Source organism: Ursus arctos, unplaced genomic scaffold (assembly GCF_023065955.2).
Source record: "Ursus arctos isolate Adak ecotype North America unplaced genomic scaffold, UrsArc2.0 scaffold_15, whole genome shotgun sequence".
Taxonomy (NCBI): domain Eukaryota; kingdom Metazoa; phylum Chordata; class Mammalia; order Carnivora; family Ursidae; genus Ursus; species Ursus arctos.
In genome coordinates, this window is record NW_026622819.1 from 23,920,964 (window position 1) to 23,945,391 (window position 24,428).

A 24,428-nucleotide genomic window follows, 5' to 3' on the forward strand; every position below is an offset into this window, starting at 1 on the left:
AAATTAGTAAACTATCTATTTCAGTCCTAAGAGCTCCGTGATCCATTAGCTACCACCAAAGCTTTCTGCAGGTCACCCCTCTTTGATCACCACTCTGGCCAAGGTGTCTGTTATGATGCCATGCCCACCTTGTCTCTTGAAGTCATATATTGCACATTACCTCTGCCATCCTGGCAGCATATAACCACTGTGACAATTAAGAAGTCCATTTCAAGAGTAGCATCACCATATTCATCACCAGCCTACAGAGAACAACTCCTTGGCACTTAGCAAGAATGCTGGTATATTTCTCAATATGCTAAGGAAAGGAATATTCTCTGGGACACCTAGGGGTGGCTGGGAAGCTGTCTAGTTAAGGTGGATGAACAGTAACAAAATATGAATCCACTTCGACTTCCTACTCCCTAAATTTTTGGGTTCCTTCTACTGTGACTCTCTGGTCTCTCAACTTCTTTCAACACTGGCGACTCTGAAGCCAGTTTTGAGTCAACTGACCAAGCAAACAGAACCAAGAATATCCGGTCAATGCACACAGGCCCAGGCTACACTTGTGTTCCTCCTTACCTGCTATAATCCCCTTAGGATCCATTCAAGCTCATATTCCTCAAAATCGTGCACTTCTTTTCTGTGAGAGACTTCTTATGCTGGATCTGATTTTGTAATTGGCCCCATGGAGGCCACTGAGGTTCAGCACTGGATACAGGTCTAGAGGCAATGATGCTTGGTAAGGTGAGGACATGAAGAGAATTGTCATCCCCTTGCAGGGTAACTCTCCCAATTTGGGGTTACTAGGGTGTCTTCAAGCAAGATTGTTTCAGTCTCAACTGACAGAGGAGGTGCTGCTTTTTTCCAGCCAGGGAGACACAGAGAGCAATTGAGGTTTGGGGATATTCAGGTCATCTGAATCTTCAGTGTCTCAGAAGATTTTCTTGAAAATAGCTCTTTCAGTTTCTTTGCAGCCCCCTCCTCCCGAGGATCCAGACCTGAGTCCCTAATGGGACAAATCCAAATGGCAGCATCATGCTGTGCTCAGAATCGTCCTTCTCATATGATGGCTGAGGCTTCATTACAGGTTCAAGCTTGTCTGCTTGACACTTCCTTCCCTGAAGACAATTTCTCTCCTGGGAGGCATCACGGTGTCTCATGCCCACAGACTCTGGGCAGGCTGACCCCAAGAATCTGCCAGGCACATCTAGACCAGTTAGAATCCCAGAGGTAACCACAGCTCATGCTCAAACCTGGACCTCTGCTACAAAACTTTAAAACAAACCAGTATCTTATCCACTCTCTGGTCAACATAATCAAAGGCATCTCGTGAAAATGTGCAAAGGAAATGTTTGTTTCAGACTGCACTTACAGGGTTGGCACCAAGCCTATAAATACCACTTTTTAAAGGAAAAGTTCACTATGTGAATTTGATACAGTTTTAAAGTTCATTTCTTTTTATGACAGTTTCAGACTGATCTTGTGCAGACTTGTTTTTATGGTCAAATCAAACTCTAAGTGCTGGATTACCTGCCAGAGAAGATAAACGTGTTGTGGTGACTTAATTTTGATGACATATTTATATATTTTTAAATTTTAGTTATCATGGAGAGTTTGCTTATTTTTCCTAACTGAACTAAGCCAGATTTGTGTCTAATAAGGAAGAAGACTCTTCCTAACCCAGTTCAAACTCAGTTACCAAGATTACATGGGCAACAAGGATGTGGGTTCAACTCCCATCAGGTGCTGAACTCATAAATGGCTTGAAGGCCCACTTCACCAGGTGGAGAAGATACAAGGGGCTCAGAGTGAGGATTTGGAGAGGAGATGACCGGCAGGCTGTTATTGCCGAGTCCCCACCCTCCTTTGTAAGAGAGGCTGCCACCTTCCAGTCCTAAACCTAATCAAGAGAGACTTGAGTATTAAAAGAGACATCCATGGGACCACCCAGATTGTTGTGAGAGGTGCCCCTGCAGCTGGGAGACACAAGGGGGGCTAGTACCTGACTCATGCTAGAGGAAGGGAAAGCAGGCCATCAGCTGAGGTCTGAGACAGGGGCTGCCTCACTATTTAGGTGACAGAGCTGGGGCATTCCAAGGAGTTTGTCAGGATATGGATGTGAGGGCTTCCTGGGGATACATGTGGGCCAAAGGGAAAAGAACTGGTAGGGGGGTTGTCATTGGGCTTCATACAACAGAGCTGCCTGGAGGAGCAAGGTGACCTCAGCAGGAAGAGTGTAAAAGTGTTCAGAGGCTGTGAATGGTCCTCTTAGGCCATCCTGAATAGACCATATATGCCTGGAGCAAGGGATCCATAGAAGAGGGGCCAGAAGTAAGGGACCTCTGGGGAGCCCATCAAAGTCCCCCAGGAAAGGAAAGTCCATTTTAATCATATACCTGAGCTACTCAGAAACATCAGCTTGAACAATTTGACAGGCCCAGAAAGCATAAAGTACTGCCCCATTCATTACCTTACACTTCCTCCCTACTAACAACTTCGACATTGACAGGAGGCAGACACTGAAGCTAATGAATTGGGGGCTCAGGGCTGGGAGACTGGGAGCAGAAGAGCCATGTCCCTTCCTCCACCACATACTATTTCCGGCAGGAAGCAAGCCCGAGCTGAGAAGGGAAGATTTACACTGAGTTTGGTTTGATCATCACATGTGTATGGCAGTCTCATCACTGAATTGAGACAATATCCCATCTATGAAGTAAGAAAGGCCAAATATGTCATGGGCCCCCAAGAATAAGTCAATATTACTTTCACTGCATAAAATGTAAACAAACAGCAGGCGGTAAGTTTAGCCATCACAGAGGTTACCCTTATTCTTCCTCTCTTTCCCTCTCTCTCTCCCTCTTCTTCCCTCTAACTACCTTATGGGCGTTTATCCAGGATGAAATGTTAACAAGTACCATTATTATCTCTGTAATTCTTCAACCTGTGTGGTCCAGCGCACAAGGTTAAAAAGGATGATGGTGAACAGAGGACACTATGGGGTTTTATTTTTAAGTTGGATAGTTGTTTTAAACATCAGGGTACATGTACCCCTTCAAATGTACAGTCTTGTATGTTTTGGGTAAATACCTAGTAGTACAATTGCTGGATAATAGGGAAGTTCTATTTTAACTTTTTGAGGAACTTCCATACTATCTTCCCCAGTGGCTACACCAGTTGGCATTCCCAACATCCGCGCAAGAGGTTCCCCTTTCTCTGCATCCTTGCCAACACCTGTTGTTTGCTCTGCTGTTAATATTAGCCATTCTGACCGATGTGAGTTGATATGTAGTATTATAGTTTGATTTGTATTTCCCTGATGATGAGTGATGTTGAGCACCTTTTGATGTGTCTGTTGACCATCTGTATATCTTTTTTGGAGAAATATCCGCTCATGTCTTCTGCCCATTTTTTAACTGGATTATTTGTTTTTTGGGTATTCAGTTTTATAAGTTCTTTATATATTTTGGATACTAACCCTTTGTCAGATATGTCATTTGCAAATATCTTCTCCCATTCCATAGGTTGCTTTTTAGTTTTGTTGACAATAGCCAATTTATGGAAAGAGCCCAAATGTCCATCAGTTGATGAATGGATAAAGAAAATGTGGCGTGTGTGTGTGTGTGTGTGTGTGTGTGTGTGTGTGATGGAATATTACTCAGCCATAAAAAAGAACGAAATCTTGCCATTTGCAATGACATGGATGGAGTAAGAGAGTCTTATGCCAAGCGAAATCACCCAGTCAGAGAAAGACAAACCACATGATTTCACTCATATGTGGAATTTAGGAAACAAAACGGGGTAAAAACAGAGAGGCAAACTAGGAAACTGACTCTTAAAGAGAACAAACTGAGCATTACTGGAGGGGAGGTTGGTGGGGTGATGGGTTAAATGGGTGATGAATATTAAGGAGGGCACTTGTGATGAGCACTGTGTGTTACATGTAAGAGATGAATCACTAAATTCTACACCTGAACTAATTTTACACTATATGTTAACTAACTGGAATTTAAATAAAAACTTGAGAAAGAAAAAGAATTTGGATAGCTGTTTAACCTGTCAGAATGACAGAAGGTTGAGAACTACTATAAACAATGATTTTATTATTAATAAATGGAATTATTTATTTATTTATAAAACAATGATTTATTATCATCTTGGATTTTTATTTATAAGAAATGTCATTTAGCCTCAGCAAAGATCTGGCTGTCTACATACCCAGCCACTCAAAGCATGTTTTCATCTTCCTTCCCATTTAATCTGCAAAATTACCCACAAGTTTTTCCGAGACTCAGAAGATGAGATTCAGCATATGCCATAATTTCTAGAGCAACCCTCTTGACTCTAAGACTATCTTAATATTTTCTTAAAGGACACCAAAATAGTGATGGGTAGGGGCCAAAGTAGAATGGCATATGTTTTGCCACTTAATATCTTTAATTTTTCTCACAAAGGAATGAAAAGTTGTTCTCTCCATCCCCTTCCCCCACCCCATTGCACCCTATTTCTCAGCCAAATCAGCCAAAATTTTAAATTAAAATGGTAAGGAGATACCATAAGAGAGAAGCTACCCTGCCTATGTTTCACTTTAGAATAAGATGGTGTGGCCAGAAAGAGGGAGCTCTGCCTACCATCGGTACCAGGGCACTAGAAAGCAGAGTTTATAGACGTCCAAGTTGTCTGGTGTTGATCCTGTGTGCCCCAGGCCGGCCATTCTCATGCCCTCCCAGGTCCCAGATCAAGCAAAGCCACCGTGTGAAGGTAACACCTGAGTGTCAGGTTTACCAGATCAAAAATGATTTTGGTAATAAAACAATGTAGGTCTATTATTTCACTCATATGTGGAATTTAGGAAACAAAACGGGGTAAAAACATGCTTAATGTTTAAATATGCTTAATGTTTAAAATAAAATATGCTTAATGTTTAAAATAAAACTGAAGACTTGAAGAAATTTCACACATTGGGTCCTGCCTGCATAACTCCAAGGGATCTTTATTCAGTACATTTCTGCAGAAAAGTTTGAGGGGCAAGTTGCTACCATATGTGAAAGTTTATGACGGAAAAGAAAAGCATCTCAAAAGCTATCAGTCCCTCAGACCTTCACCAAAATGTAACCTCATAATAACTACCATGTATCTACTCCCTCTGTATACCCTGTCATTCCACCTCCACATTAATACCCTAGGACCTGAACACAATCATCCTCAGTTTAAAAGTGAAAAGGCTAAAACTTTAAAAGGTTATCTAACAGGTCCAAAGCCATATGAGTAAGTAAAAATTTCAAACTACACCTGGCTGATTGCAAAGCCCATTCTCTTAGCTAGAACGCTCTGGCTACTTCTATCTGGTGGCATATTGGTTTGCTATTCCCACACCAACTGGAGAGGACTGCCTCAGACAGCCAGGGATGCGGTGGCAGGTGGCTTGGTGTCTCGCAGGGCAATTGCAATAACAGTCTTTCATCAAACAGATAAAGTGCCAAAGTCATTTCTCTTTAGTTATAAGCAGTGGGAAATGTCGTGCGTGCAGACAGCAATCTGTTGAGCTATGAAAAGTGGCGGTTCATTCTATTTTTTAGAAAGTTTCCACAAAAACAAATATTCCTCAGTTGGTGGGAGCATTTCAAGACATGGAAAATTTCAAAGCACTTGCTTATAGAATTTATGACCTAAGTTTCGTGATGCCTCCTATCTTGTTCTTAGGAGTTTTTCAAATTTGTAGAGTGTGGCTTACTCTAATTGTATTAGAAGAATCGAAGATCCTATAAAACTGACCTGCAGCCTAAACAGATAAAACCAGGGATGACAGATACAACCAGAGAAAGAGTCGTGAAAGATTATTTATTTTGCTAAAATCTTATTTTAGAGATTTTTTCCATATGATTAGATGCAGTTTAGTTTTTTAAAAAACTAAAAGGCTGTCTTACATAAACAAAGGTGCCTAGCCAACACAAGGAAATTGTTTTAAAGGTTTGAATTAAATATGCATGCTATATATTTCTTCTTTTAAGCAATTACACTATTCACTCTGGCCTGGGAGGCTTTCTTCCTAATGATATTAAAACGAGGAAAAAGATTCATTGGCATGAATATGATATTTAACTGTTCAAATTAAAAGCAGACCTCAAAGCAGTCTTTCAAAGAAAGTATTTGAAATAACTTTTCTATGAACTAAGCTGGTAATGACTTGGGGGAGAAAAACCACCTCTCTGTCCTTTTTCCACTCCTATCCAACTACTCTGGGCCAAGGTATTCCCTGCTAATCATACATATTTTATTTTCATCCAACTTACCAGGCACCTTAATTTAAAAAAGAATCCTATAGTAAAGTACTTACTCAACACGATGAAAGTTCCCTTGCTTGTGCAATTTCTATTTCATGACAGCCTTCACTTTATACAGTTCTTTTCATCTCCTTACTTTAAGGGTTTTCTTTAGACTATAATTATTCTTGAGACTCCGGGTTAACACAACCATTAAATCTTGGATAGGTGGATGATAAATTGGAGGCTAACAAGTTGTACTGATCTTATTCCGAGAATTCATCTTGTTTGAACTCAATCACCATAAAGCAACATGAAGAAATCTCTACATTCTGGAAAGTAACACACACACACACACACACACACACACGTGCATGCACATACACATAATTATACTGCCCCCCCAAATCTAAATATTATAAAACATTGTGGATTGTCTCTTGAAAATAATTAATTTCTATTGGCTCTTGACAGGTGATTTTGGGAAAAATTTCTAAATAAGACATGTCATAGTTTACAAATTGCACATTTGGTGGCTTTAACCATTTCAAAAAGATCTTCATCTTCCCCTCCATCTCTCCAATGGGAAATCATTGATTGGTGTTCCTTTAAAGTAAAGATAACACGGAATGCAAAGGGCTTTTCTTTTCTATAAATACAAATCCTTAAGTAAGATTATTTTCATCTTCATTTTCAAAAATGACACTTCAGAACTTTATCAAAAATTCCAGAGCAAGCAACATAGAGATTATACCCAATTCCCTCTTTTCCCATATAGCTGAAACTGCATTTTATAGATATTTCAGTCCATATCCATCAAAAATTCTGGGACAAAATCCCTGTATTGGGGACCTTTAATGCTGATCCTTTGCATCTTAATTAATGGTTGCCCATGACCTGATGCACCAAATATTGCACATCTGGCATTATTTGTAGTTGGCTGAGATTCAATTAATTGAAATTTTTTGCTGTTGCTAAAGAAAACGTGAAACAGTATTTATAACCCTGGATACCTGATGTTTATTTACAGTCATCTGAAATAAATTACAGATCCATGACAGAGTTGCAACATCTTCTAAGGTCGGGATGTCAGAAGCACTTGACTCTCAAAGATTCCTTTAAAGTGTTTAAATATATATCTATACATATATATGATGTACCTTTATTTTTTCTTCCTAAGAAAAAAAAATGCTCATTTTACAAAAAAAATTCTACTGTGTTTTGGAAAAAAATAATCAGTCACATTAAAGCCCATTAATCAGTTGCTAATCAAATAATTCCAAATCCTTCAAATGGAACTATAGCTGAGTTTGACAGTACTTTATAGGACTAAATTATATTTTGGCTTAGTTTTAATATACAGGGAAACTCATTTCATAATTGGTAGGTGTGCAAACATGCTGGCACTTCAGGTTCTTATTTTATTAGGAAAAATTCATTAGAAAATTCTCTTTCCCCCGCCAGCTGAAATTGCAGAGCAAGTCAGTGGCATGCTTAAGTATCAAACACACCTTTTTCTAGATATAAGGTTTTCTTCTTTAAAAGAAAAATAATAAATATAAGAAAAAGTTTTTGGTTTTGCTTTTTATGTGGGCTGCCTTTTACCATATTTTGACTTCATGCTTTTTACTGATATTAATTGTCCAAAGACTGTGGATTAGAATACGTGCTCTTCTGGGGCGCCTGGGTGGCACAGCGGTTAAGCGTCTGCCTTCGGCTCAGGGCGTGATCCCGGCGTTACGGGATCAAGCCCCACATCAGGCTCCTCCGCTATGAGCCTGCTTCTTCCTCTCCCATTCCCCCTGCTTGTGTTCCCTCTCTCGCTGGCTGTCTCTATCTCTGTCGAATAAATAAATAAAATCTTAAAAAAAAAAAAAAAAAAAAAGAATACGTGCTCTTCTTGCACTGCCTAAGATCAGCTCTCTGTAAGCCATGAATGAACTTACCAAAAGGGATACTAGCTCATAGTCAATGCCTGTTAACATGGCAACATGGTGAGTGTTTTAGATACTGTATCATATTTAATTTTTATAACAAACTGTCTCTGCAGGCCTGAACTTCAAGTGAGAGACCCAAGGGAGTCCTGATCCTCAGTCACTGTCGTTTTCCCACACCAGCACAGGTTGTGGCTTCTTACAGGACTGGAGAAATTTGGTGATCAGTTTCAGTAATATGCGAATAAAGGATAAGAGTGTGGGTTATGCTATTTAAGAGAAAAATATTCTTAATTATGGTAGTGATCGTTAATGGGATATGTGCATTTTCTTTCTCCAAAAGATTTCAAAATTCTTTCGGGTACTGCTCCTTCTGATTTTTCATAAAGCTCCTGAGATAGGGCATATCCCAGAAAGACTGATTTCATCTTGTTTTTCTAGTAAATTATCAAATGCCTTCCAATATCAATCTTTACTAACACAAGCAGTCATGGTTTATATTAGTAGACAGGAAAAACTGGGATTCTAAAAAAATAAAGTCCAAAAGTTGATGGTATATTAAAATTGGAACCAAGAACTCAATATCATGAAAATTTTCTTTGTCTACACTTTACACTTTTTCTATTAAAAAGTATTTATCTGTAGCTTGAAATATTAAAAGGCCATATTAGTACCATCTGAACATTTTGATCATCTACCATGGAATAAACAAATAGATGCACCAAATTGAAAAGTGCTTGATTTGATGACTGGAGAACATCAGGCAACAATGCACAATTATTTTGAACAACAACTTCCAGTGGGAATTAGCTTTCCACTGGCCTTCATTGTGTTCCGGTGCCCCATTGTTTATAATTACACATGCACACTGTAACAGCACAGTCGTTAAATCAGAAATTGAACTTCTTTGACAACTGCAGTAAAACTTGACAAAAGATGAATGTGATTTTTTTTTGTTTCCCTTCTTCTTTCACTTATTTAAACATGTATTAATTAACTTGTTCTGGCAAGTGTTTAGTAAACATTGAACAAGGGCATTTCTTTAGTGGTATAATTAAAATTCCCTTTTAAAATGTTTTGCATGTTATTTTATGCGCAATTTGACTCAAGTAAACAGAGGTTCTAATTAAAGTTTTTAAATGAAGGCAATCAAAATTGATAAAACATCCAGCAACCCATTCAAGCACATTGTCTTCCTGTCTGTGCAAGTTTAATTTGATGGTCAGTTAACATTAGCCCGGATTAGTTAAGATGCCACTACCGGCACAGACCTCCTTCGACTTCAGTCAGTCTCAGGGAATAAATCTTTAAACGTTGCAGTGCCCCTTTAAGTTGTTATACAGTATTTATTCAATTAAATGTCTTCTAAGTTATTACACCAGGATATTATGAGAAGCATCTAATTTAGGTTATGAATCCTCTGCAAATAAAGTGTTACGTGAAACACGCTGAATGAATGAAGCTATCCAAACATCAAGTCCAGGTTCGATTACTTTTTCCCATTATCACTTGATATAAAGGGTTACACCTCTGTAAACAATGCTACCCTTTCGGGTGAGAATAGCATGTAGTTTTCAGCGCTAACAGGCCAATGTCCAAAGCACATAAAAACATCTAGATCATTATCCCTTTTTGCTTGCTCCCGCTCTCTTTCTTTCTCTCTCTCCCTTCCCCACCGTGTGTGTGTGTGTGTGTGTGTGTGTGTGTGTGTAGTGGGAAAGGTGAAGAGAGATGGAAAAAGAATTCATTTTGCCTGGAATGCATTGATTGACCTGAAGTGAAAGATATTTTAAGGAAAGCTTCAAACTCCCCATCTGTAAATTATTCATACAATTTCCTTTTAGTGATGCTGTAAACAACTCCAAAAAGCAAAGCTATAAATACAAGAATTGTTGGTAATTAATAAGTGACTTACAGGCTCCCAAGATCACCGATGTCTCTAATGATCTTTTTTAATTAGCAAGGATTAAAACAGATTCCTCGGGGTCATTTCTTCAGACCCCTGGGTTCTGTACCTTAGCTGTCCGGAGCTGGGAGCAGATAGTCATCCCCTCTGACTCTGCACCTTAGAACCGAGCCACTCTGCAGCTTCTGGAAAAGTAAAAGCGAAATGAAATGTAACCCTGACTCCGGGGGCGGCTGACTAAAGCGGGCGGGGGGGGGGGGGGGGGCGTTACTTAGCCAGTCGGCTGGGCTCTCACACTAAGCTACCTTTACAATCTGCCTTTTATTATTTTAGTCGTAAATGTGATAGTTGAGTCTCCATCTAACACTGCTTTGTTTTATTTCTGAATTTCTTTGGAACTTGAAAGAGAAACGGGGTGCTATTTATCAATTGCCTCCACTGAGACCCCGAAATTTACTCTTCCCAATTTGAAGATGAGAAAATTGAAGCACACCCTGTCAAGTCACTTGACTAACGAGTATTGACGCAGGGATCCAAACGGGTGCACGGGCTCGAGGGTGCTTCCGACCACAATGCCGTTCCATCCCCGGTATTAGCACACCCGTCCTAATTTCATACAGAAGCTCAGAGAGACGGAGAAGCTTGCCTGAGATAAAATGGGAAGAGAAAGAAACACAACGGGACCCCAAACCCAGCCCTTCTAAAGACAACCAGAGCAACTTTTCACAGTCACGGTGCTCAGATTTATCCTACAGATCCATGCCTTCTCAAACATTCAGAACTTTCTTAAACATTCAGAACTTTCTTAAACATTCCGGATCACCATCGTAAATACTCGTTGCCGGATTTGCAACACAGTAATACCCACAAGTGCTGCACAGAATTCCTATGCTCATCCTGACAGTCAGGAGTCCTACTGTCATTAATTCAGGCACTTAGTCATTCTCACACTCAGGCGCCTGTGCACCCATCCATACGTGCACTTCTGTTACAAATGCTTATCTACCGTCATTATGCCCAGGCAGCGCTCTCGGCGGAAGAACACAGAGCATCTCTACTCCCCCAGGCCAGCCCCTGACTCCATCCTTTCTGTCTTTAGTTCTTCTGCTGGCTGTTTGTAGCCGCTCTCTCTGCCCCTTTCCGCCACCCCCTCCTACTAATATGGGTACTCCAGCCTCCAGCTCTCCTTACACCATCCTTTAATTTGCTGAGGATTTAGAAACCTGGTGATAAATTTGTTCAAATTTTGTCTGAAATGAGAGTAAATAAAACCTAGATGCTGTTTCCATGAGCAAAATACAAGTGAGATAGTGAACGTTATAGTTAAGAAGGAGCCTCTAGATTAGCGGGGCTTTATCCAGCTTCCGCCAACCACTAGCTGTGCACCCTTGGGCAAAGGATCCAGTCCCTCAAAACCTGTGTTTCTCATCTCTAAAGCAGAGGATAAGGATGACAGTCTCCATCTCAGAGGATTGTCGTTTAAGACTTACAAGTTGATAAAGCATTTATCCCATTACGTGGCACAGAGCAAACCTCTGCTTGCTGTTCTTATTTAGCTTACACACTCTGTCACAACTATTTTTACCTCCAGAAACCTGTATTGCTGTGACAATATTAGTGAAGTCACGAAGACTCCATTCTAAGGTCACAGCTGTACTGAGCACTGATCATGGGCTGTGATTCCTCAGGGTATGGTCAGAGCAAAGACTGCAGAACGTGTGCTGAGGCTCCGATCTGGCTTTATTACACAGTCGTGGTGTGACCTTGAATGAGTTACTCCACCTCTCCAAGCTTTAGGTTCTCATTTGCAGAAATTATGAGAAGATTCTGCACCTCACAAGATGGGCATGAGAATTAGATTATGACATGTTTGTGGTGTACTTAGCACAGGGCTAGCACAGAGCAAGGTCAGGGATGGAACACGGCAAATTCACTCGTGTTATTATTTATGAGTGAGACTTCATGTCATCGATAAAAGGCTTAGACATTGTATCAGGAAAAATAAATACAACATCTCCACTCGTCATTAACACTTTGCACCAGTAGGAGTCTTTAAAAATCATCTGCAATACTCCAAGTTTCACAGTGATATATTGATAAACCCAACCACATGACTCCTTTTACAATTTAACAAAGTTAAATCTGTTTTGAACTCCTCACACCCACTAAGGAACCCTTGCCTCCTGCCGGCCAGTAGCTCCCAGCCAATACACTCAGGCTGCCCTTTCATTGAGCTATTGAAAGAAGAACAAACTCACTGAAAATCCTCACACTAATGGGCAAGTAGGTTTTGACATCTTGCAGTCTTCTTGAAGCTTCATTGTCTTAAATGGCTCTGCACCCAAAAGAATTAATGGAGCTGCCAAAGAGCCTAACTTACAAGCAGGGTGTAATATGAAACCAAGTCTTTCATACATTTCTGCAACCTAGACATATAGTTTGCTACAGAAATTGTTTACAATTCTTGCTATGAATATCTAATTAAAGGTGTAAAGTGCATTCTCTTCTCCTTTGTTTCCCTGCGTAAATCTTTTGGGAAAACACAGCCTCCACAAGCCCAGACACCCTCAGGAGCCAGGCAATACGCATAAAGGAATGAAGCAAGCACTTGAATGGCATCATTAAGGATTGGCGGGGATGTACCCCCAGAGCTTTGGGAGGGAGCTCCCTCCACTCCAGAAATTTTTAAAAAGTCGGCAGAACTTCTGCTGTTTCAAGTTAATGCAGAAATGAGCAAGCCCAGGGGCGCCTGGGTGGCACAGCAGTTAAGCGTCTGCCTTCGGCTCAGGGCGTGATCCCGGCATTATGGAATCGAGCCCCACATCAGGCTCCTCCGCTGTGAGCCTACTTCTTCCTCTCCCACTCCCCCTGCTTGTGTTCCCTCTCTCGCTGGCTGTCTCTATCTCTGTCGAATAAATAAAATCTTTAAAAAAAAAAAAAGAAATGAGCAAGCCCAGATCTTGAAAGATGGGTGGCTGATTTCAGTTTAATGGTAAAAGGCAAAACAAGAAATGCTAAGATGCAAACTCTGCCCCTAGGATGGCCAGGGTGTGTCCTCTGCTAAGACATTTTTTTTTTTTTTTTTTTTTTTTTACAGTTGAGGTCATTGTGGCCATCTTAATGTTAAGACCTCAGATGAACTCATTCATTTTATCCTCACGGCCATCCTATGGAGTAGATGCTATTAATATCATTCCATTTTATAGACAAACAAACTGAGACCCGCCTTGATCCCCAGCCAGTAGGGTTGAGCTTCTAATCCAGACACGTGGTGTCCAGAGTCTGTTCTTGACCATACTCTGATACTTCCTCGCAGAATGAAACAGGTTGGAACTTTTTCCCCATGTGAAAAAAGACCTTTTTCCTCTGATTCAAGATTTGGGTTTTTGCTTTTTTTAGGTTTTTTGTTTTGTTTTGTTTTTTGTGGGTTTTTTTTGTCTTTTTGTCCCAAAGGGGTATTTCAAATTAACAACTATTCCTTGAGCCTCAACTACACATAAAACACCATTTTATGTGCTGTAACACATTTGATTTTATCTTCATTAATGCAATGTGTGGAATATGATTTTAGAATGAGGGTAATACTGTTAAAATAGCTTCATCTGGAAATACATCAGTTTGCAAACAGATTGGCATATTATCCACAAATATAAACATTTACAAAAAAAAAAATCAGGCATCATTTGATGACTGTTGCCGTAATGATTCATTGGCACAAGAGAAATGCTACGTGATGAGAGATGCCAAAGCTGTTTGACACATTTCAATGGAGTTCATTACACACATGAAACAGACCCAATTTTACTCAACAGTGACTTTGACATTTACAGAAAAATGAAATGGAGGTTTAGAAATGAAGACTTCATGTGAAATCTCTACCAAAAATTTTAAATTGGTTCTGTCCTTATGCCACCACTTCTAGAAGACCAGCCATGTTCTATAGACTTTATTCACAGCAGGTGTCAGTTTATTCATAACAAAGTTTCTTGGGAGATCGGATAATTGATCTTGAATAAACTTAATTGGTTGTAAAACTCTTCTCTCAAAATAAAGAACATCTGTATTTTTAAATATTTACTTGTAAAAAGGCATGTATACCTTTGGCTTCGCTCTGTTTAGTTCATTCTGATTTCACAGTTCTGCTTCTTGAATTTGCTAGGTTTTAATGGAGTAAATACCATCTTCATTCCCATGGCACCCAAAAACTGTGGGACTAGAGCAATTTCAGGCTTAGAGTTGGAATACAATAGAGTCAAGAGAAATGTTCAATAGTTGTAAATAACCAGTTGTTTTCTACTTCATTAATGATATAATGTGAGAAAATGTCCCAAAACTTTATAAGGGATTTATAGTACATATTCTAAAGCATCGTTAATGGGGTATGCCAAAGGGTTAGGATGGCTTCTGTGTAGATGATATTTTCAGAAATGTTTTTTGTGAGCAGCATGACGCAAAATACCATGTTACAACGTTTATATGCAACACCATTTATTTGAAGAAACAATTTCCTACCACATTTTAAAACATTCTCTTACTATGATAAATGGTTAAACTATATTAATAATGTTGCCTTATTGAATGCTTACTGTGCTTTCAATGCCCAAGTTAAGGCTCTGCATATCAAAAAATGAATGCACTTGGTTTAATTTGTAAGCCTAGATAGCATTATAGTATCATTGCACTGATTAGAATTAATCAAGAATACCAGAACAAATGTGTGCTGAGTCTGAATTCTAAAACTTTAAAGTAATTATATTGCTTTTAAATCTGCCTAATATTTACTTGTTTGTCTGTAAATAGTATAATAAAATCAGTATCTCAAAACCAGATAACACAGTTGAGTCATTCAGACTGTTATCAAACATAAGTCACTAGAGAAGCAATTCAATCAATAGAGAAGTTTCCTAATTAGCATATTAATTATTTGCAAATAAAAGGTGATTCCAAAGTACTCTAGGGAACTTGGAGACATTGTAGTTTGTCTTATCATTCTATATATCCCTATGAAATATTTTTACACTGTTAATTTTCAATAATCTAAGGGAAAAGGTTTTGCTAATCAAAGGAAAACTTTAGCCCAGCTTCTGCATTAATTATCACATATTCTAAACTGGTAGATCATGAATTAATGAGGCCTAGGCTCCTCCTGAATGGCATGCATTACATAAGAGCTGGACTTGACTATGTGTTCTTGTGAAGTTGGAAGTATATATGCATATTGGCTGCCAGGGAAATAAAGTTACAAAGTATGCAATTATCAATGCGATGTGGGCTTGCTCCACTATCCATAAACATCTTAATTACCTTCTACACATCACTACAAAGGGGCTTCTGTAAAGATTCAAACTATTTTTCTGGATCAACCACTTTTGCATATCAAATTTCAGAGCATACAAATGATTGCCTATAAGAAACAGAAATTCCCTCCAAAAAGCCAGATGCCAGCAAAAAAAGAAAATAAAAAGTAGAGACGTGGTCTATTAAGTAATCTTTTAAATCCGTTGCTAAGCTGTCATTAGGCTGCAATTAGGCAGCTCAAGTTTTATTTTTATAGTTTTTGATATTTCTAACTGATTTGCTCTTAGTGCCATGAGGGGATGGGGGCAGAAGGTGCAATATCTACTTTGTTTAGCATTCTTTCCCCTCCCACTCTCTAATCTTCTGGTTCTTTCCTGATTGAATACCATGCCTGCTATTTTAAAATTCAGTGTCTATGCATGCCATATTTCTTTGTCCTTTTGGTTTACTTCTTGACATCCACAAAATGAGCCAGCATAACTGATTACTACTTGCCATGTGGTTCCCCTGTATTTTGACTGCTCAGAAGTCAGCAGCTTTCCCATATTTGTCAAAGTGGTGCTAGAATGGGCTCTTTCCCTCCTTGACCGGTGGCCATTGAGCATCCTAAGAATCCTATTTTTTGCACCTAAGGTTATGTACAGAATATTTTTTTTCATTTCATATTTTTTAGATTAAGTAAAATCTAAAATATATATACATCCCTCATTTAAACTTCATCAAATTCTTATCCCATATAACAGTAGTATAATAACAGTATGTTAATTACAAGAAGAAATGTTTGTCCAGTACCATTTTTACAAGGTCAAAATTACTATGTTGAAGCTAGTTCTGTTTTTTTTTTTCATGTGAATAAAGTAAAGATGATTTTTAAAACCTTAACATAACAAAAGGGAAAGGGGAAAAAAAACACAGATTTTATGAATGAGTCCATCCTCCAGTGAACTTTCCTTTTTGCCCACATTCTTCATGCAGTCAGTGGGCATAAAGCTTCTGCCTCTTCTGTTTTTACACTGTTACTGTGAAATCCTGAATTGTAGTCTACACAGAGGAAAACGATTAGCAAATGACATAATTCTGATTTTTAAAGTGTTTCTAGTTTTTAATTTTAAAAGAATCTGACTCGCTCAAAAATGCTTCTAGAAAAATAAAAAAGTATTCAAGCATAAGAGGGAAAACTACACTATCTTTTGCAGACTTTTGTAGTGTGCTATAGATGGATTCTTCACATGCAATACATCACAGTAACAATAACAGTAGTAATAACTGCTGATTATAATAATAATAATAGCAGCTGATACTTATTAATACCTTACTAAGGTGCCAGGAGCTGTTATAAGTGCTTTGCATGTAATGGCTTAATCCTTATAACACCCTATGAGGTAGTTACTGTCATTATCCCCATTTACAGAGGAAGAAACTAAGGCATGGTGAGATTAAGCATTTTCCCAAATTCACAGCAACTAACAGACAGAGCCTGGATTTAAATGCAGGCAGTCTGTCTCCGGCACTGATAATCTTCACCACTATGCAATCCTCCCTATTATGAAGTATTAAATGAGAATTGCTAAGTTATATACTCAACAGTTCAGAGTTCATTTGGAGTTTTTAAACTATGAATTTCACACCGAAGTCTATCCCTCTAAAAAGCTAACACTAAATGTGAATGGATCATAGTAATTTTAGTAATTTTGCATATTGAGTTTTTAACAAGGACACACCCTGCCAAGCTGATACAAATGAGCTGGGTTATAGCAAATCTAGATGTTCTAGCATACTTGGAAACGATGCTTAAATTTGCATCACTTTAAAAGCTCATTACCAACTAAGCAAAAAAAAAAAAAGAAAGAAAAGAAATACTTGACATTTTGGTATCTGTGATATTAAAAAGAACTAATATTTAATATTCAAGTGGCAACAGCTTGTAGAGTTTCCACACAACGCCCACAGGGATCGATTTTTCTTTAAAATGGCCTTTAGGAGTCTGCCTTTTAAACAGCTGACACCTCCATTCTCTGAATCCCTCTTTCCTGCCAGCACCATGGGGCACACACTGAGTGCAGCAGCAGACATGTAATTCTTCACTGCAGGATTTGTCTATGCAAATAATGGAGAATATGAGAAATTAAGAAAAATGTAATTTCCAATGAATCAACCTCAGTGTAATCTCTACTACTAAAAATGAATAGATGTCTTTAGAGGGCTTTTCTCCATATGCTCCCTCAATCCCCTTTATATACTATTCACAAGAAGAGAAGACTCGTCGTGGCCTAATTGATCATCAGTTATTCCAGACCTGTACCAAGGCCACCTAATGACAAGTTACGGTTGCCTGGCATTTTTCCAGCATGACTAATTGTCACAGTACTAATTTACTCACCTGTGGAATTTTCAACTTCCCCAGCCTGCTGTCAGGGAGATGCATAGTAATGGAATAAAGGTTTAAAAATGCTGAACACTATGAAATATTTCACTGATATTGCAGTAGAAAGCTTTCACTAACCCATGTGTTCGGTGGCTATGATTACTCATTGCTGGGGTAAGAAAAAAAAAATCAAAACACTGGTCATATGTACATTTACCTGGTAGAATAATAGGAGACAAGTGAACAAATTTTTCTGACATAGAGGAAAAAATAATTCTGATCAGATTACCTAAAACATGTTTCTTTTGTCTGCATTTATTTAATGCACATATCAAAGTTAATTACTAGTGTGTTCTATATCACAAAGCACTTCATTTTTGTGTTAGTATTATTTAAGAAAATATTTTTCCCATATTGAATGGTACGCCGAAAGAGTAATTTGTTGGATTTTTTTTTTCAAGAAATGTGGAAAAGTTTAGGACGGAGATATAGGTATGTATGACTCTAATTACATGAAATAGTAAGCCACATTGTAACATCTTTGCTAGACAATCTGGCCCAAGGATTTTTTTAATGCGAGGTTCTGTTCTTGAAAATTAGTATTTGTCCTGGAAAATTATTACACATAAGTATAAGAGCTGACTTTTCTGGAGATCCTGTCATCGACTGCGCTTACTGTGATACTGAGATATATTTGATGCACCTGTGAAAATTACATAGAAACCGTTTGACCAATTTTTATACATATGCTTGCTTACGATACAACTAAAATTTAGAGATGAAAGCCCAGGATTTCCTAAAGAAATTTAAATAAAATTGCTCATTTAACTCCTATATTCTGTTATATATAAATTCTGTAGGTTGCTCATTCACCATAGTGTTATTAGGTTGTATGAGGGGAAAAACCTTCCCGGCCAAGTTTGAGAAACCCTTTATTAAATGTAGGCTGGCATCACTGTTACAAAATTTCACTTCAGAAAAATCAGTACGCAAGCATGCATTCGGAAGAGAAGGAGACGTGTGGTCTTTTCCAGGTACTTGACCCAGACCCGTCTGTCCCAACACATCTCTCAAGCCAAGAGTCTGCAGAACAGGCTCTGCGTTGGCTTACGCTGACACATCACAGGTACTCAGTACATTCTAGTGAAACTTCAACATTATCCACTTTCAATCGAACTGAAATTGTGTGTGATATTCTTTGCCTCAGACTTGTTCATGAGGATAAATATGCAAATGAAATCCAAAACACAGACTCGTTCCTTCCAACCAGATCTCAGCCCACATACTCGAGAGGAAAAAAGAGTAGTGAAATAATCCACTCTGGCATGTTGACCTACAGCAACGCAATGACTTAAAATAGGACTTTTAAGTGATAGAAAAGGAGAAGGGAAAACAGCAGCTTCCGATTCGGCACATGCCTTCCATTTAGCATATCTGAAAGAACGCTTTCCTCATTTCAAAATTGATAGCCAACTTATTTTTGTTGTTCTGCTATTCAAATTTCTGTCCTCTTTTTCCAGAGCTTATTTGCACTAACACTGAATTTTAAGCATCTCTAAAAATGTTTGATATGTTATTATTCTTTCCAGATACCCTCTGAAAGCCAAGCAAAGAACACTAAGGAAGAGAGGAGGAACGATGCTGGAAACCGTGCAGTGAAAAAAGACATTTCAAGGAGCAGGGTACCCACTATCCAGAGACTGGACTGTGGCATCAGAATGAGAACTTACCGGTACTTCTTGCTACTCTTTTGGGTTGGTCAGCCCTACCCAACTTTCTCAACCCCGTTATCTAAGAGGACTAGTGGTTTCCCGGCAAAGAAAAGGGCCCTGGAGCTCTCTGGAAACAGCAAAAATGAGCTGAACCGTTCAAAAAGGAGCTGGATGTGGAATCAGTTCTTTCTCCTGGAGGAATATACGGGATCTGATTATCAGTATGTGGGCAAGGTAGGATTCCATTGGGTGCTTTGACATTCTGGTTTTAAAGCCTGAAGAAATTTAAATAGACGGGGTGGATGTGAACTATTCCCCCAATACAGTAAGAATTGTTGCTTATCTGGTAAGACTTTTTTTTTTCTTCACTTGAGTAGTTTCGGGAAGAAGACTGTAGCAAGAAGCTGAGAAATGTTAGCAATGCAAAAAGAAAGAAATGCTTCCGTTGAAAAAGAAACGCCTACAACCATCCACATAGGATTATCATAAATCCTTTAATTTTTACTTTAGCTTGAAAAATGTGGTCTGGCTATTCTATAAAGTAGGATGTATTAAAAATAGGAATAGAGCGATTAAGCTGTAAGGGAAGGAAGGTTCCTTTCTCTCATTCTGAAAGCAAACATTCTGAGCGTCAGTTCCCTGGCCAGGTTCAAATTAAATACTTCTGAACACTGCTCCCCTCCCGTGCCATCCGTTCTGTTACCAAATGGAGCCCTTTGTCCTCAAAACCCACCACTGCCTCAGATTTGGTTGCTGTTACTGTGCTGCTGCTATTGGGTTTGTCTTATCCCAAATAATTGGTAAGAGCCAGGCATTTCCAAAGCTTGTGATTTAATTGTGGCAAGGTTCACAAGAGAGAAAAATGGTTATGTAGAGGTGCTATTTCCAAATATCATCTGACCATTTTATTGACTCTAGAAAGTTGAATGAGGAGACATCACTTATTATAGCCCTTAGAGATTACTGGAGCTGAGTCAGGGAAACAGCTCAGTTATACTGTCATCGTGCGTTTCACTGAAATTTTATCATCAGCTACATTCTTGTTGCAGAATATCTGCATACTGCAACAAGGGGGAAAAAATTGAGACACAGATTTGTACTTTGTAGGTTCTGTGTTTCATAATATGATATTGATAAGAATAGTAATTGTCACATACCCTTTACTACGTAGAGAATGAACATAATAGAAATGATAAAATGTCTTTGTTTATGATTTTGAAACGACTGTATCAGGATATCACGCAAATAGCATAAATTTTGCAGATGCCAAGGGCTGTATGTTCACATTTCAATCTGTTATCAAATATCCCTAAATAAGAAGGTGCGGAATAGTCTCTTCAAGTATTTACTACTATAAAAGAAGGAAAGCCATCCATGGCTTGGGCTGAGGTAACCAGGCATTGTTCCAATGAATGAATTATTAATGTGGAATAAAGTAGGAGAGGAAGTATTCAGTGAAGGGGTGAACATCAACACAGATCCCCAAGGGTTTAGCCTTGTATTTGATGTGAAATTCACACGCTGTGTGACTGGTGAAGAAAGACAGTCCACTTACTTGTACTTCACTGCATTTCCTTGTGAAATGTGACTGGCAAGCTCTACATTAATAGAATAATGGTTGTAAATAATAATAATCATCTTACACTCTTTAAAGCACTTTCTATAATACAAATAACACCATTGTCATAGAAGATTAAATTGTTTTAAATGCTTTGTCTAAATAATTGATTCCCTTTTTTTTTTTCCTTTCTGCTTTTTCTTCTAAAATTCTGATGCCATTTTATATCAAAACTACCACGTGTTCTTAAAGAAAGGCTAGGATATTTCAGGATGCTAGAAGCAAGAATGGATAAGACCGCATAGGAATCAGTTTTACCGTGATAATTGTGAAAGGTAATATTGCCATAGGGAAAAGTTTCGGGCTGCGGACTCAAGCAGATCTGAGGCCGCATCGCTGCCCTGCCATTGGTGTGGCCCAAGGCAGGTTGCTAACCTTCCCAGGTTTTCGTTTCTTCATCTAGAAAATGCAGGCAGCAATGCCTACCTCATAGAGTGGCAGCGTAGTTAAAGTGAGACAAGAACAGGAGCTGGCACATAGTAGGTGCATAAAGATGTTCTTATTATTGGTGAGAAAATCCACTGTACACACTCTATTAAAAATAATCTGTCTGTAATGCACTGAAGCAGAGTATTGATTTTTGTATCATTGCAGAAGTAAAATGAGGTAATTACGGGATCTCTCAGTGAGTAGAAAATGTAGAGGATGGTGGCAAAATCCCTTCCCAATCACAGCTTCAATTTAACCAGTTGGAGGTGAATATTTTATTGGCAGCTACACATATTTCCCTACCTCACCCCCACCTCCTTGAAGTTGTGACACATAAGAGATTATCTGTTAGGAGAAAAAAAAAAGGCAAGGGCAATCTTTGAAGTTGTCGTGGTCCCTGCATTGCTCTGACAGATGTGTTTAAGAGGTGTTCTTGCTCTCTTAATAGGGCATTTCCCCGAATCTATCTTTAGGGTTATGTTTTACCAACATGCAAAAGGACTTGAGTATAATGTGTTTTTACCACAATTAAAAATAGACCCAAAAAATGTTTAAGGAAAAAAAAAGTTTGTTCCTCATGTGGCAACAAGTTGGTCCCCTTTTAGGTAGATCTGGAACAAAATATACACCTGATATGGTGATGTGGACCCACGAAGTTAAGAAACTTTTGGAAAAGAACGAGAAAAAACAAGATTAGACTATAGCAGAGGTTCCAAAACATTTTTGGTACACAGTGCCCTTATTATCTCAAGAATTGTTTTCATGGTGCTCTTAGGACACAAGAAACAGATCCAAACACCTTAATAGCCATTTATGTTCTAACAAATAAGTAGCTCTTTGAAAAAAATACACAGCAATTAACAGAAAAAATAATATTTTAATTTTATTCTTAAATAACCACAGTTTCTTACTTACAGAATGTGGGCATCTACGGGCACTGCACAACTTCTAAGAGTAGACGCTGCCCCTCATTCCCTTTCCACATCGATTTTGCACTGTACTCACTTAGTCACAAGTACTATGGGGAATCCAGCTTTACTGACATGTGACATCGTCAAAAGGAGTGTAGCACCACCTACTGTTGAAACTGTGAACTACACTGAACTAGTAATTCACAAGGAGTCTGACAGAGCCCAAGTGTTGTGTATTTCCCTCAAAATTTAAAAATACTTCCTGGCACCAGGATGGGTTCCCCAGGATGCCTCAGTATGCACTCTGGAAAGCACTGGACTGTAGCTAGGTCGGCACTTACAGGTGTACAAAGGCCAACAGAACCTTAAATCGTGCTATTAGCCTAATTAAATAACAATTACTTAGAGTCTGTCCTTGGGGCCTGAAAAGAAAAAGATTGATCTGTACTTGTAAGGGACAGAAGATTAGCGCGGAAAAAAGTCCTGCGTCTGAGCAGGTAGCACTTAAAGTGGAAGAAAAAGGTTTTCACATTATAAGCATCTGTTTGTATTTGTGTTCATTGGTTTCCATTATTTGTGTAAGTCTCTAGGGATGACAGTGATGACGGTGGAGTGAGAAAAATGCAAGAACGGGTGGGAGCAAAGGGCTGTCGGGTGTGGAAGGAGAAAAGAGGGAGGGTCACATGAGCACTGAGAAGTAGCTCCTGAGGCTGGGCTCACAATGAAGTGAAAAGACAAGATCACCCTTAAAACTTGGAACACAAGCCAGGGCGACGAGACCTGTCTCCTCCAGCCTTCTGAATGCTCCCCAGCATTTCACTGTGTCCTGTGGCAGTAACATGAACGCAGAAACGTGGACACCCCAGGGCGAGGGAGGGATGGAGGGATACACTTACTGTGAATAAGAGTGGGGAAGGACAATTCTATTGAAATATTGACAATCCAGATTCTGATTTATGAGCAAAGTCTCAACACCTCTACTCACCTAAAAATGACAGTGGTGAGAGGTACAGGTAACAGGGAAGGAAGGAGTTGTCTTGTATTGGGTAAGAGTTTGTGGGCTTAAGACAGATATATATACAGATACAGATAAGGAATATGATTTTTCTCTAGAATACCTGACCTTCCGGGGCAACTTTTAGCTGATTTAGCATAAACGGCATCTGTGTCACCTGGGAACTTGTTAGCAATGCAGAATCTTGGGCCCCACCTGAGATCTACCGACTCACACTCTGCATTTCAACAAGATACCCCAGTGAATTGTATGCATATTAACACCTTAAGAACGTGGCTTTCAAAAATGCCTTGGCCCTGACCTCGCCTCCCCAGAGATTCTGACTTAGTTGGTTTTTAATTGTTTATGATTCTAATATGTGACGGAATTTGAGAACCACAGCCCTGGCAGCATATGACCGGTAGTGATTAGAACAAAACATGGCAAGTTCAGTGATAAAATGGGCGTCCAGGAAGTACTGTTGGAAACAGGAAGGAGAGGGGCCAGCTGGGCTTGGGGCTCAGCGGAGCTTCCTAGGGGAGGTGATAATGTTGGAGGCACTCTTAAAGGAGCAGCAGGTGTGAGCTCACACTGCAGAGGGAGAATTAGCAGGACTTCCCAATTAATTAGATGTGGAAGCCCAAGGAGGAAGGCAGAAGTTCAAAGAGTCAAGAGATTTCAAGATCGGACAGTCAGCAGAGTGAAGACGTCACTAATGTTGGCACAGAAAACGGAAAGATACATGTTTGCTTGTCAAGAGGGGACAGGAAGAGTATTTGATTTTATTTGAAATCCACTTAGGTTATTTTGGCTTATGTAAACTTAATAGAAAAGTAAGGGGGAAGCATCATCATCTCACATTTGCAGAGAACCCCTGCCAGCTTTACATAACGTAGCAATTCCTTGATGATGATTCATATATAGTCTAAGATTAAGTTCAAGAGGAAGAAAAGAGGTAGATGTAGATTAGATTTTGAAGATGTGGGCACTCATTAATACAAAGATGAATATATTTA

At 39.0% G+C, this 24,428-nt stretch overlaps 1 protein-coding gene across 3 annotated transcripts in view; it reads left to right on the plus strand.

The window, feature by feature from the left end:
- Positions 1–24,428, plus strand: part of CDH6 (cadherin 6) — a 124,222-nt gene that overhangs the window by 50,361 nt on the left and 49,433 nt on the right. For all 3 annotated transcript variants that reach the window (XM_026506732.4, XM_048224401.2, XM_057312171.1), the window contains exon 2: positions 19,338–19,694. In XM_026506732.4, coding sequence (XP_026362517.2) covers positions 19,467–19,694 — 228 coding nt within the window. In that variant the 5' untranslated portion in view covers positions 19,338–19,466. The remainder of the gene's footprint in view (positions 1–19,337; positions 19,695–24,428) is intronic.